At 44.5% G+C, this 15833-nt stretch overlaps 1 protein-coding gene across 1 annotated transcript in view; it reads right to left on the bottom strand.

The window, feature by feature from the left end:
• The window catches only part of IL13RA2 (interleukin 13 receptor subunit alpha 2), an 81806-nt gene extending 69143 nt beyond the window's left edge, over nucleotides 1–12663 (bottom strand). The window contains exon 1 of the mRNA XM_088452621.1: nucleotides 12593–12663. Within this exon, the coding sequence (XP_088308747.1) occupies nucleotides 12593–12615 (23 nt within the window). The 5' untranslated portion in view covers nucleotides 12616–12663. The remainder of the gene's footprint in view (nucleotides 1–12592) is intronic.
• Nucleotides 12664–15833: the final 3170 nt, after the last annotated feature.

The raw sequence follows: 15833 nt of genomic DNA, 5'->3' as shown, positions 1-15833 counted from the left end.
GGGACTACATGGTGTCATTGGACATCCAGGACGCTTACCTGCATGTCCCTATTTTTTTGCGCCATCAGCAGTTCCTCAGATTGGCAATCTGCAACGAACATTTCCAGTTCCGGGCACTGCCTTTTGGCCTGGTGACTGCTCCACGGGTATTCACCAAGGTCATGGCGGTCATGGCGGCTCTCCTGCGGACGCAGGGAGTCCGACTGTTGCCTTATCTGGACGACCTCCTGTTGATAGCGGGGTCTCCAGAGTTTCTTTTACACCATCTGGATCTGACGATTGCGGTACTGCAACGTCACGGCTGGTTGACAAACTGGCAGAGGTCCACTCTCACCCCGTCTCAGAGGATCCTGCACCTCGGGGCCTTATTGGACTCCAGGCAGCAGTGGATCTTTGTGATGGAGGAAAAGATCCTTGCTTTGTAGTTGAGGGTGCGCAGTTGTCTGCAGTGTCGTCGAGTGTCGACACACTTGGCAAAGAGATTATTGGGCTCAATGGTGTCGGTATTCGACATGGTGGAGTACGCCCAATTTCACTCCAAACCTCTGCTGCTATTGATCCGGTCCAGATGGAATGGATTGCCTCAGTGTCTCAAGTCCCAGACGATGGGGCTCACTCCGGATGTTCGCCTGTCTCTAACCTGGTGTTTGCAGACGCCCGTTCTGGGTGGCGAACTGGGTCCTGTTAACAACGGACGCCAGTCTCCGGTGCTGGGGAGCTGTCACGGGTCCACACTTGTTTCAGGGCAGGTGGACTCGGGCGGTAGCGGAGCTTCCAATAAACATTCTGGAGCTCCATGCGGTGTCAAGAGCTCTCCAGCGGGCACAGCCGGTTCTCCAGGGTCACCCTGTGCAGGTCCCGTCGGACAACGCCACCACGGTGGCCTATTTAAACCAGCAAGGAGGAACCGGGAGAGTGGTCTTTATACCAGGACGTCTTTCGGAGTCTGGTGGACAAGTGGGGTCTTCCAGAGATAGACCTCATGGCGTCCCGGCACAACAACAAGTTGCCGGTGTACGGGTCTCGAACATGAGACGAAAAGGCGTCTCTGGTGTATGCCCTGTCCGTCTAGTAGATGTTCCAGTTTGCCTACCTTTTCCCTCCGTTTTCCCTTCTTCCGCGGGTATTACGGAAATTCAAATCAAGAAGGAGGTACGCTACTGTTGATAGCTTCCGAGTGGCCCAGACGGCACTGGTTCTCCGACCTCCAGAGTCTGTCAGTAGACGTTCCTCTGAGGTTACCATTACAACCGAATCTGCTGTCATAGGGTCCTTGTCTTCACCCGGACCTGACTCGGTGTGGCTGTTGAAACGGTCATGCTAAGGTCCAGAGGGTTTTTCTAGCTCCGTGGTGCAAACCATACTAAGAGCTTGTAAACCTTCCTCGGCAAGAATCTACCATCGTGTGTGGCATACTTTCTTCCGGTGATGTAGACCTAGAGGTTATTCCCTTAGGGAGTTCCGCCTGTCTAGGGTGTTGGCTTTCCTACAGGCTGGACTGGATCATGGGCTTCGCCTGGCTTCTCTGAAAGTGCAGGTGTCTGCCCTGTCAGTCTGGTTTCATCGTAGGATTGCTGCGCTCTCTGATGTGCACACCTTTATGCGAGGTGTTCTTCGCATTCAGCCACCTTTTGTTCCACCGGTGGCGCCTTGGAATTGGGCTGTGGTCCTGAGAGTTCTCTAGGGACCGCCGTTTGAACCACTGGACTCAGTGGACTTTAAATGGCTTACAGCTGAAACCATATTCCTTCTGGCCATTGCCTCGGCCAAACGGATGTCGGATTTAGGGGTTCTCTCTTGTAGACCCCCTTTTCTGAATTTTCATAGGAATAGGGCGGTGCTTCGCACTCGTCCGGGATTCCTTCCCGAAGTGGTATCCAGTTTTCACATCAATGAAGAAATTGTTGTGCCGGCTTTCAATTCACCTGGACTTTCAGTGGGTGACGCCACTTGGGATGTTGTGCGGGCATTGAGAATTTATGTTGATCGCACTTCTTCTTTTAGGAAGTCGGACGCCTTGTTTGTCCTCTATGGCTTCCGTAAAAAGGGTTGGCCTGCTTCAAAGTAGACTTTGGCAGGCTGGATTCGTATGGCAATTTCAGAAGCTTATCTTCATGAAGGTCTTCCAGTTCCCTCCTTGGTGAGGGCTCATTCCACTAGGTCTGTGGGTCCTTCGTTTGCAGCTAGACGTGGTGCCTCTGCAGTTCAGATCTGCAAGGCTGCTACGTAGTCTTCTGTCAATACCTTTGTGAGGTATTACGCTTTTGACATCTTTGCCTCTCAGGATGCTTCCTTCGGGCGGCGGATTCTCCTCTCAGCACAGGAGCGTCCCCACCCTTAAAGGATACTGCTTTGGGACATCCCCAAGGTATCCTGTGGATACCCTATGGACCCTGAAGTAGAAAATATGAGATATGGTAAGAACTTACCCTTGTTATCTCTATTTCTACGAAGTCCATAGGGTTCCACAGGACTCCCGCCCTGTCGCACCTGTACTGCAGATGGGCTTTATTCTGGTCACCGTTTTTTCCGTCTCCCTATGGTGAGAATGTGATTCTTGTGAGTGTCCAGATTTTTTTCTTCTCTCTCTCTTTCTTCTCCTCCTCCGGCCTATGGCTTGTGACGTAACTGAGATGCCTTGGCCCGGGGGCGGGGTATAGGAGAGGGACCCAGATGCATCCTGGGAGGCTGAAAACTTTAACTCTGTGGTGCCTGAAGACTGACGTCATCACCTATACCCCAAGGTAACCTGTGGAACCCTATGGACTTCGTAGAAATAGAGATAACAAGGGTAAGTTCTTACCATATCTCATATTTTCTGAATTCGCTAACTTGGCGAAGCTCATACTGGCCTCTGCGCTGTACATTTTCACCCGTATGAATAACTGATTTTCTGTAATCACTCAATCTCTTATTCCATGTTGCTGCAGCTGTTTTCTTGGTATGGTCAATCATAAAAATGCTGGTAGTCTGGGCAAGTTAGCAGCCTGAGCTTATAAACTATTGTCAGACACTCCGGTGGTAGGGGTGTGCTAATGGTAAATTACAGTGGTGTCACAAGGGGGGTGCGGACCACTCCCGGGTGTCACCAGCCAAGGGGTGACACCAAAGTGCCTCAGTAACAGGAGCCGGATGCTGCACTGTAGCGTTATGTGCAGTACTCGGTTCCTGACACAGTGAGGGAGCCAGCACTGCAAATTGACTGGTTCCAGGGGGCAGTCCGCACTTTCGGCCCCCCAGCAGAGACTAAAATGGGGAGTTCGGGCCTCATGGTCACGCCCACTTTTTACCGCACACCACTATACTCACCGCCCCGGGTGTCAGCCAGTGGTGGGACGTCACTGGTAAATTAATCCACACAGCAGATGACTTACCCAGAGGGTGGTTTATTAACCAGGTAGAAATAGGTAGCAGGATAACACAGGTTTAACAGCAGGTACAGATTACAAGGATTGTCCAGGAGTTTTAGGATTATGCATTGTTGTGGCGCAGGATTATATATATATATATATATATATATATATATATATGTGTATATATATTTTGTGACACAGTCGGGATAGGGGTCCCTCTCCTGGGGTAGATGGACTCCCTCTTTACACACACAGCAGCCGTAGAAACAGGATACAAGTCTGGGGTTCTTGTACAAACTGGTCGGCGCCAGTCTTTATTGTGCCAAATGAATATAAACATAAACAAAACAAACATAAGTCCTAGCTGCACAGCAGATTCCCTCTCCATCAACAAAACACGTGCACAGTACTTACAAGGAAAGTGAGACACTCAGCCACAAACAAAACCAGCTTATATTAGCCACTTAGCCAGCTGCAAGCCCTAATGAGCCTGTTACCAAGCTGAAAGGCCCAAAACCTGGAGTGGCCTGTGGATGGAGCCCTCCATCTCCGCACATCCACACCCCCAGGACCAATTCCGGCTTTTCTCTAAAGCCGACATTTGTAATCTGTTTTTCCCAAACAGACCTCCTGGGGATTTCAGAACACATATGACAGGAATCTTAGACATATATAGCAGCTATTCTAGTAAATCCGAGCCTGCACATCCCTAATATATATATATATATATATATATATATTATATACATACACACACACACACACACACACACACACATATACTCGAGGGTGGATCCGTAAGGCTTTGTCCTGACGTGGTAGTAGATGTCGCCTCGTATTGATTTTCTGTTAGTATGTACTAGAGGTCTTAATAGGTCTAACACTGGAGAATTACAGCACAATTATTTTATTTTTGCAGATATTGAATACTAAAAGTTGAAAAATGGAGAATACTGAAATTTGAGCAGTCATTAAATATCAGCAATTGAAGAAGATGGCGACTACCAATATCCACACTCAAGCTCAAGGAACACATTCGTGGGAAGACTTTTGCGTCTGATGACGATGACATGACTGCAATACAGGACTGGTGTGAGGACCAATCACCAGATATTTTCCTCAACGGAATCATGAAGTAGGAGCATTGATGGGAGAAGTGTATTGAAATAAATAGAGACTATGCTGAAAAATGCTTAAAAATAAATGTCATTTGAACTTAAATTTCCCTGTTATTCATGGTCAGGACACTGACGTTTGGAGCCATCCTCGTATATGTACACAGCAGTGTTGATATAGTTTGGATGGGGTCTCTGGCTACTCCCACACTTAGGGGCACGGCCTTTAGCTTGCACTGATGGAGAGAAAGATGCGGGGGGGAGCCGCATATGTGTAGGAGACTCCTGTCAGAGGTTGTGCCTCCATGGAGAGCATCTGACTCCCGGCATCCTGATCGAAGGGACGCTGGGGGCCGAGCGCGGATAGCCACGGGGGAAGGAGGGTTAGGTTTAGGGTTCCCGGGGGTGACTTAATGATGTAATGTGGTCAAATCGTCATTTTTCCAAAGCATGGACAACTGCTAGAATCCTTCCTAAACTTAGAAATATCATGGAAAACAAATGTGTTAAATTCCAATTCAACAAATTCTACAAAGCTACAATCATACAGTTTACAGTATTTCAATTTGGCTTATGTGAAAATCATTCCACAGGAACACCCACACTGTAAATCTGCAATCACATAAGTGTTGTATGGAGCAAGGACAGACAGAGGTGTAACTAGACATTTTGGTGCCCTGTGCCAGAAAGAGCATTGGCTCCCCATATTTTAAATTGAGACAAAAAAGGGGCCCCTTATTCATATTACATTACACAGTAGAGCCCCTTATTCACATTACATGACACATCCCTTAAACATATTATGCCACACAGTGATGCCCTTATACATTATGCCACACAGTAGTGCTCCTTACACATAATGCCACACAGTAATGTCTCTTACACATGCCACACAGTAGTGCCCATTACACATTATGCCACACAGTAGTGCCCATTACACATTATGCTACACAATAATATTCCTTACACATTACGCCACGCAGTAATGTTCCTGACACATGCCACACAGTAATGCCCCTTACACATTATGCCACACAGTAATGCCCCCTTCCATAGAGTGAGTCGCAGTGACAGCACTCACCTGGCCGTCAATCTGTGAGCTCAATCAGCTTCACTGTCTGTAATTGACCCAGACTCAGACACCTCACAAGCTGAAGCCGCCGTGCTGCTCCAGCCACCCAATGGCTCCTTGATCGACATAGTGGGAGAGACATCATGCTATCAAAACGTCTATCCCTACACACTGTGCGGGAGCTAGAGGGTGGAGCTCTGGAGAGTGCAGAGAAGGAGCCAGGTGCACCGCTAATAAAAACATTTCAGCGGGTGCCTGGCAAATGGATATTGCAGAAGTGTCCATTTCCGCCCCCAGGAATCCTGCACTCTGTGCGATGGCACCAGCTACACCACCCTAGTTACAACCCTGATTCAACATAGATACCCAAGGTAAACATATTGCACACCTATTTCTCAGAAATACATAGCCCACACTCGGGTGCCGAGAAGGGTGGGGAGCGGTTACTAATTACTCAGGCCCAGGCTTGCTGGAGGGGCCCGGCAGGGGATTGGGTCCAACGCTGCCCCCCCCCTCCCTCCAACCTATCAGCAGCGTGTGCCGGGCTACATTGGGAGACCCTCTGCCTGTAGCGATCACACAGATCACGCCCCCCTTGATTTGACCTCCCCGATGCTGCAAAAAGTTTTTCTTTTTTTATTCTCCCGAAGGGGGCGTTGTCATGCCTCCTGCGCTTAGGCCACACCCCCTTCTCCTGGGCCCGAGCTGGCTCTCTACGGCCCTGCCCACACTACCAGTTATACATTTTTTTTTTGCATTTAGAACATTTTTGCTACAAAGAAATACTTTGCAAGTTACATCACCAGTTATTTTTGTTAGAAAAATCCAATTATTCAATACAACACAACACAACACAACACAATCATGGGGGTCTATGTACTAACAATTGCGGACTAGCCACGACTATTATCTACCCATTTCGCTGGGATATTTTAATTTTTAATGAAAATATTCCTGCTAAGTACAAAGGGGAACTCACAGGGACAGCTGGTGCAAGTAATATCCCGGGCAAATTGGAGGAGTCTTTCATAGAGGTGAAAGACTTCTCCGGGGGAAGCTGGCACTGCACATGCGCACAGCGCCAGCTTCGGGGCTGCGAGAGGGAGATCGAAAGATCCCATTTCCTGCACCTGGAGCCTCCATAGGCTTACAGTAGTTTATTTCATCTGAAGATGGTATAAACTACTGGGGCTAGACTCCGAAAAGCTTCGCTTTTTGGAGTTTAGTACATAGGGGTCAGATCGTAGTCCCCATTGATAATAATGGGGACTGCGATCTGAAGTGCTAATTAGCACTTTGCCGGAGATTTCTGTCAAATCTCCAAAATTGTGCTTTTAGTACTGTACATAACTATTGATGTTTCTGCATAATTTTATGTAAATAAAACAGATTGATACATAGGCCCCATGGTCATAATATGATATTGTAACAGTTGTGTCGCCATTTAGTAGGCTAGAGGAGATTTAACAGACTCTTAGATCGTTCCAGCCTTGTGGTAGCTGGCAGACAATTGTAGAGTGAGTGACAAGGTTGTTTATTGAATTTAGGAAACATTAGCTTTCTACTGGGAGTGCATCCAAGGTGGTGATAAGTTCTGTGTGCTTCAGGGGTAGGAAATCTGGATAGATCATTTGTCTTAAAAGTATTTGAAGGTTTGGCCAGCTAAATGAGCTGTTTGCCTTGGCGCCAGGAACCTCCAACCAAATTCTTATGGCGTGGCTGAAAATGTAATCTGTATCTCAAGTGATGGACACTTTGCAAGGTTAGCCTTTGTTTCATGCAATATGATACTCTTAATAGTGAGCAAAACAGGTCGTTTTGGTCTTTGCCATCCCATGAATCACGACCATTTAGCCTGAATGACCAACTCTCGGTTTATACACTAAATAACTGATATGTCGTGCCCTGTATGGATGGTTTGTGAACTGGTCTATAGTAACATGTTACATTGACAAATTTTTCCCTAAATTTAAAATTGTGTTCAACTTCTTCCCCTCCTCTTTTTGTACCCGTCCCATTCATTATTTTCTGTAAACCTTTCTGTAAACTCTAAGATCCAGGCTTGAAAGTATTTCAATAAAACCTGATTGGAAATTGGGTTGTTTAAAGTTATCCATTGCGCAAGCTGAGAGGAATCAGATTGCTGTATGTTATTGAGGTCAGAGAGGCTTAACCTGTCTCCACACAAGATAATGTTATCTGCATACAAGTGAATAGAAAAAATGTTTTTAGATGGATTCAAAGATACACACAGCACGATGCCCCAATATATCTGCAGATACAGACATATCGCTGGTACACAGTGGCAAACGCACACAAGATATATTGGCCAATCAATTGATCGACCAATAATACTGCTAGTGTGTAGCCAGCATTACTATGTCAGGTGCCTTCACAAAATCTAACATTATTGCACCTTGTTATCTGTCCTCAGGGCACGCCTGCGTTCGCACCTCCACTCCCCCGTTTCTAGTGGCCTGCCCCTCTTACCATCCACAAAAGGCCTCTTCTGTTACTCATTCAACTGGGTTGTCTATGCTGGGCGAGCGAGCGCTTCCCGATCTGTCGCAGTGGTTTGCACAATCACATTGTGATGCATACGCATGCCCAGAATGCAAATATCGGCCAGCTACGAGCGATCGCATCCTAGCGAGCAGGTCTGAATCAGGTCCATTGTGTTTAAGAGCTTTCAATTGCCATCTGTGGAACATTATTGTATGTATGCAATTAACCTTTAGGAACAAGGGAATTTTCATGACGTCAGGTGCCTGAGGCTGTTGTTTAAATCCACAAATACATAGTATTTTTAACTATGTTCCGTGTTTAATCACAATTGCTCTGGAAGGGAGACTCAACTACCAGTGGATTAAGTGTAATTACATGTGTAGTTACTGCACATATGTTTAGAATTACATGGTTCTTTTTTTATCGCTTTTCATTGTGTCAAATTGTGCTTGTAAATATTTTTGTCTGTTGTATTTATTGTGATCAGCTGACATATTTAGATTTTAATTATTATGACTTTTTTATGTAGTGCTATTTGTTGATATTATTAAACTGTGTTAATATTTATGGTTAGCGCTCTTTCTTTTTGATGAATTTTGACCTGTTGAGATTATATTAGATAAGGCTCAGCATCTTATGTGTTAGTAGCTGCTATTGTATTCAGTTATCACAGGATTCTATGTGGGATCACACTTGCATCAATTTATTGTGGAGAGTTGTGGTAATTTAGAGTCGTACTAGCTCCTTTGTGAGGTTCTGTCTGTGTGTTTTCGTATATTTGTTTGTACCTATGGACCAACTTTAGGAGAACTATCCCTGGGTATTGATACTGCAGGACCCCTGGGGCGTAGCAGCTCCAAATCAGGCACAAATTGCTCATATACAATTATACCTGATATGTAAATTATCATACACCTCTAGACCCCATAGAATCGTATTGATATTTTCTATTTAAGTGTGATTGCGCGGATATATATATATATATATATACACACACCATATTTGTTTTCTTTTTTTGCGGTGGGGGGGGGGGGCGCCAAACTAACTTGCCTCCAGGCGGCTGGGATGAACTTCTGCCTCTGAATCGCCTATATCTAGAGCTAGTGAGATATAAATATATACTGTCGTCATCAATGCAGCCATTGGCTTCACACTATATTTAGCAGTGACACTGGGATAACAATGATGCAACGGGATCAATACCCCTTCATCACCGTTTGGGTCAATTCAGATTTGTCATGCCCCTTCCCCACGTGCATCTTATATCCCTTATTAAAATGGGTGGGGAGGGTCACTAATGCTCTTTCTAGCCCAGGGCACCAAAAATTCTAGTTACGGCTCTGACTCAACATGTAAATACGTTTATACCACAAGTATGAAGATTGAGTAATTAATATCCTGTTACATTTTGATAGCAAACTCTTACATGTTATACATTTTAAGACTTCAATTCAAAAATGTTTTGTCACACTATAACAATGGCAAACTGCGTGCCGTGGCATGCTGGGGTGCCACAGGGCACTTGTAGTAGTGCCACGGGTTGGTGGTCCAGGACCAAATCAAGTTATTTATGGTCATTGTGAGAGGCAAAACCAGTGCTGGTGGCTGTCAATAATAAAACATGTAGATAAACCTTGTCCATCACAACATAACTGACCTCAAGGATGACAGGTTAAGCACAATTTACTTTATTTTATATGTTTTGCTGAATTTTGTAACTTTTTGTCATGAAAAAAAAAAAAATGCTGATACTCTAGGGCTCCATGATTCAAAAAAGGTTGGGAACCACTGGTATAAGACATCAAACAACTAAAGGTGGAACAGAGGAGCTCATTCAAACCCGCTCACTAGATGCGTTCGCTCGCACCCAGTGTATACAAATTCGGCCAAGTGGCGGCACGGCAGGCGATCGCATTGCAAGGCATAAGCACGCCCACTATGTCTTGGCATGCTATCGCTCTGTGTATGTAGACACCCACCAGCCTGTCTTAAGACGCCCACTTGCGCACGTCATCTCCAGGAAGTGTATGCAACCATTGGTAACCATCTGATGCAATCGCAGTGCTTGAGGTTGATTATACCCTGCCGCAAGCGCTGCGATCACTTCAGAATGAAATACAACAAGGTGACGTGTACTATGATGCTGCTTGTTAATATGCATGCCTCTGAAACGGCGTTGATACGCTCAGGCACGCCTGCGTTTGCATGTCCACTCCCCCATTCTAGCAGCCAGCCCCTGTCACCACCCACAAACGGCATCTCCTGTCACTCACTCTGCTAGGCAGTCTATGTGCAACAAGCGAATGCTTCCCGATCTCTCGCAATGGTTCGCGCACTGTGATGTATAATCATGAGCAGATTATGACAATCGGCCAGCTACGAGCGAACACATCCTAGCGAGCGGGTCTGAATCGGGTCCAAAGTGTGGTACGTTGAGTGTACAGTAAGGGGTATATTTACTTAAGTGAGAGTTTATAGAAGTGGAGGTGTTGCCCACAGCAACCAATCCTATTCTAACTTTTATCTTCTAGAAGGTGCTAGTTAAATGTTAAGTAGAATCTGATTGGTTGCTATGGGCAACATCTCCACTTCTAAAAACTCTCACATTAGTAAATATACCCCGTAGAGATCAACAGCATAAAAAATGTCAATTGTTAATGCATATACGTATTGTTCAGGGCAGCGCAGAGTATTATATTCTGAAACCAGGGATATATTTACTAAAGGTTAATTTAATCGATTTATAATCAATGAAAATCAATCAACATCGATGTTGTGTTTCTGAGCCTAAATTAAACATTTACTAATACTTAAAACAAATGAAAAACTGTCTTAGTAAATGTGGATTTATCCCCAGAAACTCAACATCGATGTTGATCGATTATTATTGATTTTAAATTGATCAACAACATTTAAAATTGACCTTTAGTAATTATACTTAATAAAAACATAATGGAAAAAAGTTCTTCAAGTTACTGCAAAGTAACTAACAAATCTTTTATTCAAACAGCTGCTTTCCAATCCATAACAGTAAATGTATGCAAGCTTTCAAACAGAAAGAAAAGCTGGGTACACACAATACAAATCGATTGTTTCAACGTGGATTGGAACGATATATCGTACACATCGAACAGAGGGCCTGATTCAGAGCCGCTCGTAAGCGGCCGCTGGTTCGTTCCGAGCGATGTTTGCACAACTGCGCATGCGTACGGATCGTAATACGCATGCGCGAACCAGTCAGTGCGGCCGAAAATCGTTTGTTCGCTAAATAGCGAATGCCTGCTATTTTGAGTGACAGGAGGAGGCGTATGTGGGTGGTAACAGGGGAAGGTGCTTGAAAACGGGGAGTGGAGATCCGAACGCAGGCGTGCTTAAAGGTCAAAACGGGCGTTTTATGGGTGTGCATAATTAATACAGCAGCGTCATTGACCACGTCACTGGGTTATTTTATAGTCAGAACTGCTCGCAAGAATGCGGTAGGAAAAACCAACCACAAGAATAGCGAGCAGTTCATACGCTGGTTGATGTACTCGATTAATCTAATAAATAGCGGACATGACGTAGGATGCGAGCGGCCAGGGGGCATAGTTTCCCAAAAAAACGACCGCAAGTTTTGTTCGCTCGTTCAGACCTAGAGGCGTGAACAGACCACAAAGAGCGAACGGTTCATTTGAATAGCCACCCCTTTTTTCTGAACGAGCGAGTGCAAATAACGTCCGGCTCTGAATCAGGCCCAGAGTAAGTATGCCCAATCCGTCGTTCTTGGCCGATGTTAATTGAATCGTCCCATCTGCTGTACTGCACAACAGATGGGACAATTCCAGGGCCGACACAGTGTTATTACATGTAGCATGTAATGATACATCATAACGTCGTACAGCGGATCATGTAGTGTATACAGTGACGCATGTATTGTTACATCGCATCGCTGGACGCACCATTGTAAGGAGTGTACCCAGCTTTAGAAAGATGTAGAGGGATAAATGTAAATTATGTATACGTCACCTAGTACATCTATCTGTATATATCTTGACACTTTGCTAATACCACTAAATTATTGAAAGCTGAAACATTTCTGTAAATCTCTATGTCGGAGCTTTACTAAAAAATAATATCCATGTATAAAAACAAATCAGTAAACATGACTTTATAGCTGTGCAAACTGCAAAAACAGTACCTGGTGACTACATTATTAATTGCAGTATTGTATAAACTACTATAATTAACTGAACAAATAGAGGAGAAGAGACAACCAGCTACAGTATGCATTAGCAGTCAGGTTATTTTTAAATTTAAACATCCTTGATTCCTAATAGTCGGAGTCTATTTATATTTATCAATAAAGATAAAACAGTTTATGGCTCGCACATAACTCTTATCTAAATGAAACAAGTTTTTAGTAGTACAGTACGTTAGATTAAACAAGTTTTTAGAAGTACAGTACGTTAATGACAAACAGTCATATTGTCTACTTATGTTTCCAATATAAAAGACATTGCAGCAGATCGTTTTGTTTCCTATGAAGTAGGCTGCAGTTCTGCACTTACCAAGTGGTAATCTCAATCAGCATCGGACTCCGTGTTCAACTCAGTGTTCTTATTATTGCCGAAACTGCAGTGCTAGACCAGAAGAAATATTGTGCATAGGAGAGGTGTGGTCAGAGGAGAGCAGCCAATGATTGACACACAAAAAATGTAAATGTTCTAAATAAGTAAACTTCATGAGTCACAACCATTACAGACGGTGTAATGTTTAGCATTACAGCCTCACAGCACTGAAGTCTTGAGTTTGATTCGAGTTTGTATATTCTCACCAGTGCTTGCATAGGTTTCCTCTGAGTACTCTGGCTTCCTCCCACACTCCAAAAATATACTGGTAGCTTAATTGGCTTTGAGCAGGGACTGATGTGAATGGCTAAATATGCTCGGTAAACCTCTGAGCAATATGTGTGCGCTATATAAATAACTGGCAATATATAATAATTAATCAATGATAACTAGTTACACTAGATTATAGTGACTTACGATTGCACAGAGGGTATGATGATGCTACTCTCCCTTGGGGTGAGATAAAGTAGGTATATATGGTGCCACCTGATAATGCAGAATGTCAAGGTGTAACTCGGTCATGGGCAGTGGCAGAACATGGGGCATGTGCCCTGGGCGCTGACCTGGTGAGGGTGCCAGTGGGGGCTTGGGTCAGGTTCAGAACTGGTCAACATGATCCGTGGCTGGAAAGGGGGTTGGGGCACGATTCTGCTTCAGAGTCCTACATGCTCCTATTGTAGAAGGGTGGTTAGCGAATTGCCATCCCCGATGGATTTTCTTCCTGAAAAATGTGCAAAGCCTAGCCAAGGTCCTATCCAGTGTCCTTCACCGTATCAGGCACACTGCAGCTGTTCCCGGCTCCCACACAGAGTCGAGCACCTGATGATGCAATAGAGCAGGGTGACAGAGGAGCTGGGACTGAGGAAAGAGCATAGAGAAGACTGAGGCCCTCATTCAGAGCCGCTCGCTATTTGCGGTCGTTCGTTTTCTAAAAAGGGGTGGCTATTCAAATGAACCGTTCGCACTTTGCGGTCTGTTCACGCCTCTAAGTCTGAACGAGCGAACAAAACATGCGAACGTAAATTTGAAAAATACGCCCCCTGGCCGCTCGCACCATACGTCATGTCCGCTATTTATTAGATTAATCGAGTACATCGACCAGCGTATGAACTGCTCGCTATTCTTGTGGTTGGTTTTTTCAACCACTATTTTGCGAGCAGTTCTGAGTTAAAAAAAACCAAGTGACGTGGTCAATGACGCTGCTGTATTAATTATGCACACCCATAAAACGCCCGTTTTGACCTTTAAGCACGCCTGCGTTCTGTTCTCCACTCCCCGTTTTCAAGCACCTTCCCCTGTTACCACCCACATACGCCTCATTCTGTCACTCAAATTAACAGGCATTCGCTATTTTGCGAGCACATGAATTTCGGCCACACTGACTGGTTCGCGCATGCGTATAACGATCCGTACGCATGCGCAGTTGGGCAAACATCGCTCGGAGCGAACGAGCTGCCGCTTACGAGTGGCTCTGAATCAGGCCCTGAGGCCTCTATTTTCTAAGTATAAAACATATAAAACATTGGTGGTGAAAGGGAGCACAATGAGGAACATAAAGGGGGACTCATTATGTTAACTAAAGATGGGGGTTGAGGAGCAAAGAGAACATGCAGCTTGGGATTGTGAGTGACACATAACTTCATCCCCGCTACAGTAAAGGACATGGAGGAAGGTATTTTAGCTCAGTAAAGATCATACATATGGAGAGGCTGGTTCTTCAAGGAAATATGTAGACAAGGGAGGGTACTTTATTATAAGTGCAGATGGGGAGTGTGTGGTGAAGAGCCCAGAGCACAGGTATGGAAGGTATGGAGCTTAATGAGGAACATACTGGGGAGAGGAGAGAGGGAACTTAGTAAAGAACATTCAGATGAGGAAAATACAGACAAGGTGGAGAACATCAGGAGGACTATGGAAAATACAAACTTATGGAGGGGCATGTACAGACATATAGGGGTAAATTTACTAAAATGAGTTTTTAGATGTGAATTTTAGAAGTGATGTTGCCCATAGCAACCAATCAGATTCTAGCTATTATATTCTAGAAGGTGCTAGTTAAATGTTAAGTAGAATATGATTGCTTGCTATGGGCAACATCTCTTCTAAAACTCACTTCTAAAAATTCTCACTTTCGTAAATTTACTCCATAGAGGGTGACTTGTAGAACTATAGAGGTGCACGTATAGACATATGGAAGGATGAGACGAGGCAGAAAAAAATAAATAGAAAATATATTATGATTGCAATAGTAATGTTAATAATATAAAGGATATTTATATCAACCTCAAAATATCTTATAGAAAATAAATATAATGAAGTCTATAATAAATAGACACAGTGATCGACAATTATTATCACATGTCAATTATCTATTCTGATGTCAGACCTCATTTACCTTCTTTATAATATATTTATAGGTCTATATATTTGGATATATACAGCTGATGGGCATAGAATTGGATGCCATTGAGAGGTAGGACAATTTAATGTAAGAAATAAAAATGCTTTTCTGTCAGATTTTGGAAAGGGTATTTCTGTGGGTGAGTGATGGTGAGTGAGGGCTATTTCAATGAGTGATGTATAGTGTTATATTTAGGAAATGTCCTCACTTCTCTCGTCACAAGGGGAGTGCACCCCCCGCACCCCTCTTGTGACCCCACTGGGATGAGTTTGAGAACCTGTGTTCCCAAAAGTGTACCAGCCACCCGATATGTCGGCCCATCGGCAGAGGCGCCGTGGTGGGGGGAGCGGGTACTAATTATCTGGGTCGGAGCTTGCTGGAGGAGCCCGGCTGTCCAACACCGCCCCACCCTGTCGGCAGCCCAGCACACAATGTTTTTAACTCGCAATGTATACTCCTGAAATACACCCAACTTATATACAGTAAGCAAGCAGCCATTTGCTTCATTAAATACACTTGATGTTTAACTACTGTTCAGTATAAACTGGCATACAGCTTATTCTGGAAGATACCCCGGTACTGTATTTCAAAGAAATGGATTAACAAAAGTGCTAGGGTTACTAATGCGCCATACAAACTGTATGCAATGGCATCGTCTGCGGCGGGACCTGGCGGGGATGTCGACATTAGTAAGTGTATACACACCAATGTTGGCAACAATGAACGACGCCGGGGGGGCGGGGTCATGTTGCATTCGGCAGTATGGTATTGTTAACGATA

The sequence above is a fragment of the Taudactylus pleione genome, unplaced genomic scaffold (genome assembly GCF_031769625.1).
Source record: "Taudactylus pleione unplaced genomic scaffold, aTauple2 ptg000039l, whole genome shotgun sequence".
Lineage (NCBI taxonomy): Eukaryota > Metazoa > Chordata > Amphibia > Anura > Myobatrachidae > Taudactylus > Taudactylus pleione.
This window is presented reverse-complemented; position numbering and strand designations above follow the sequence as displayed.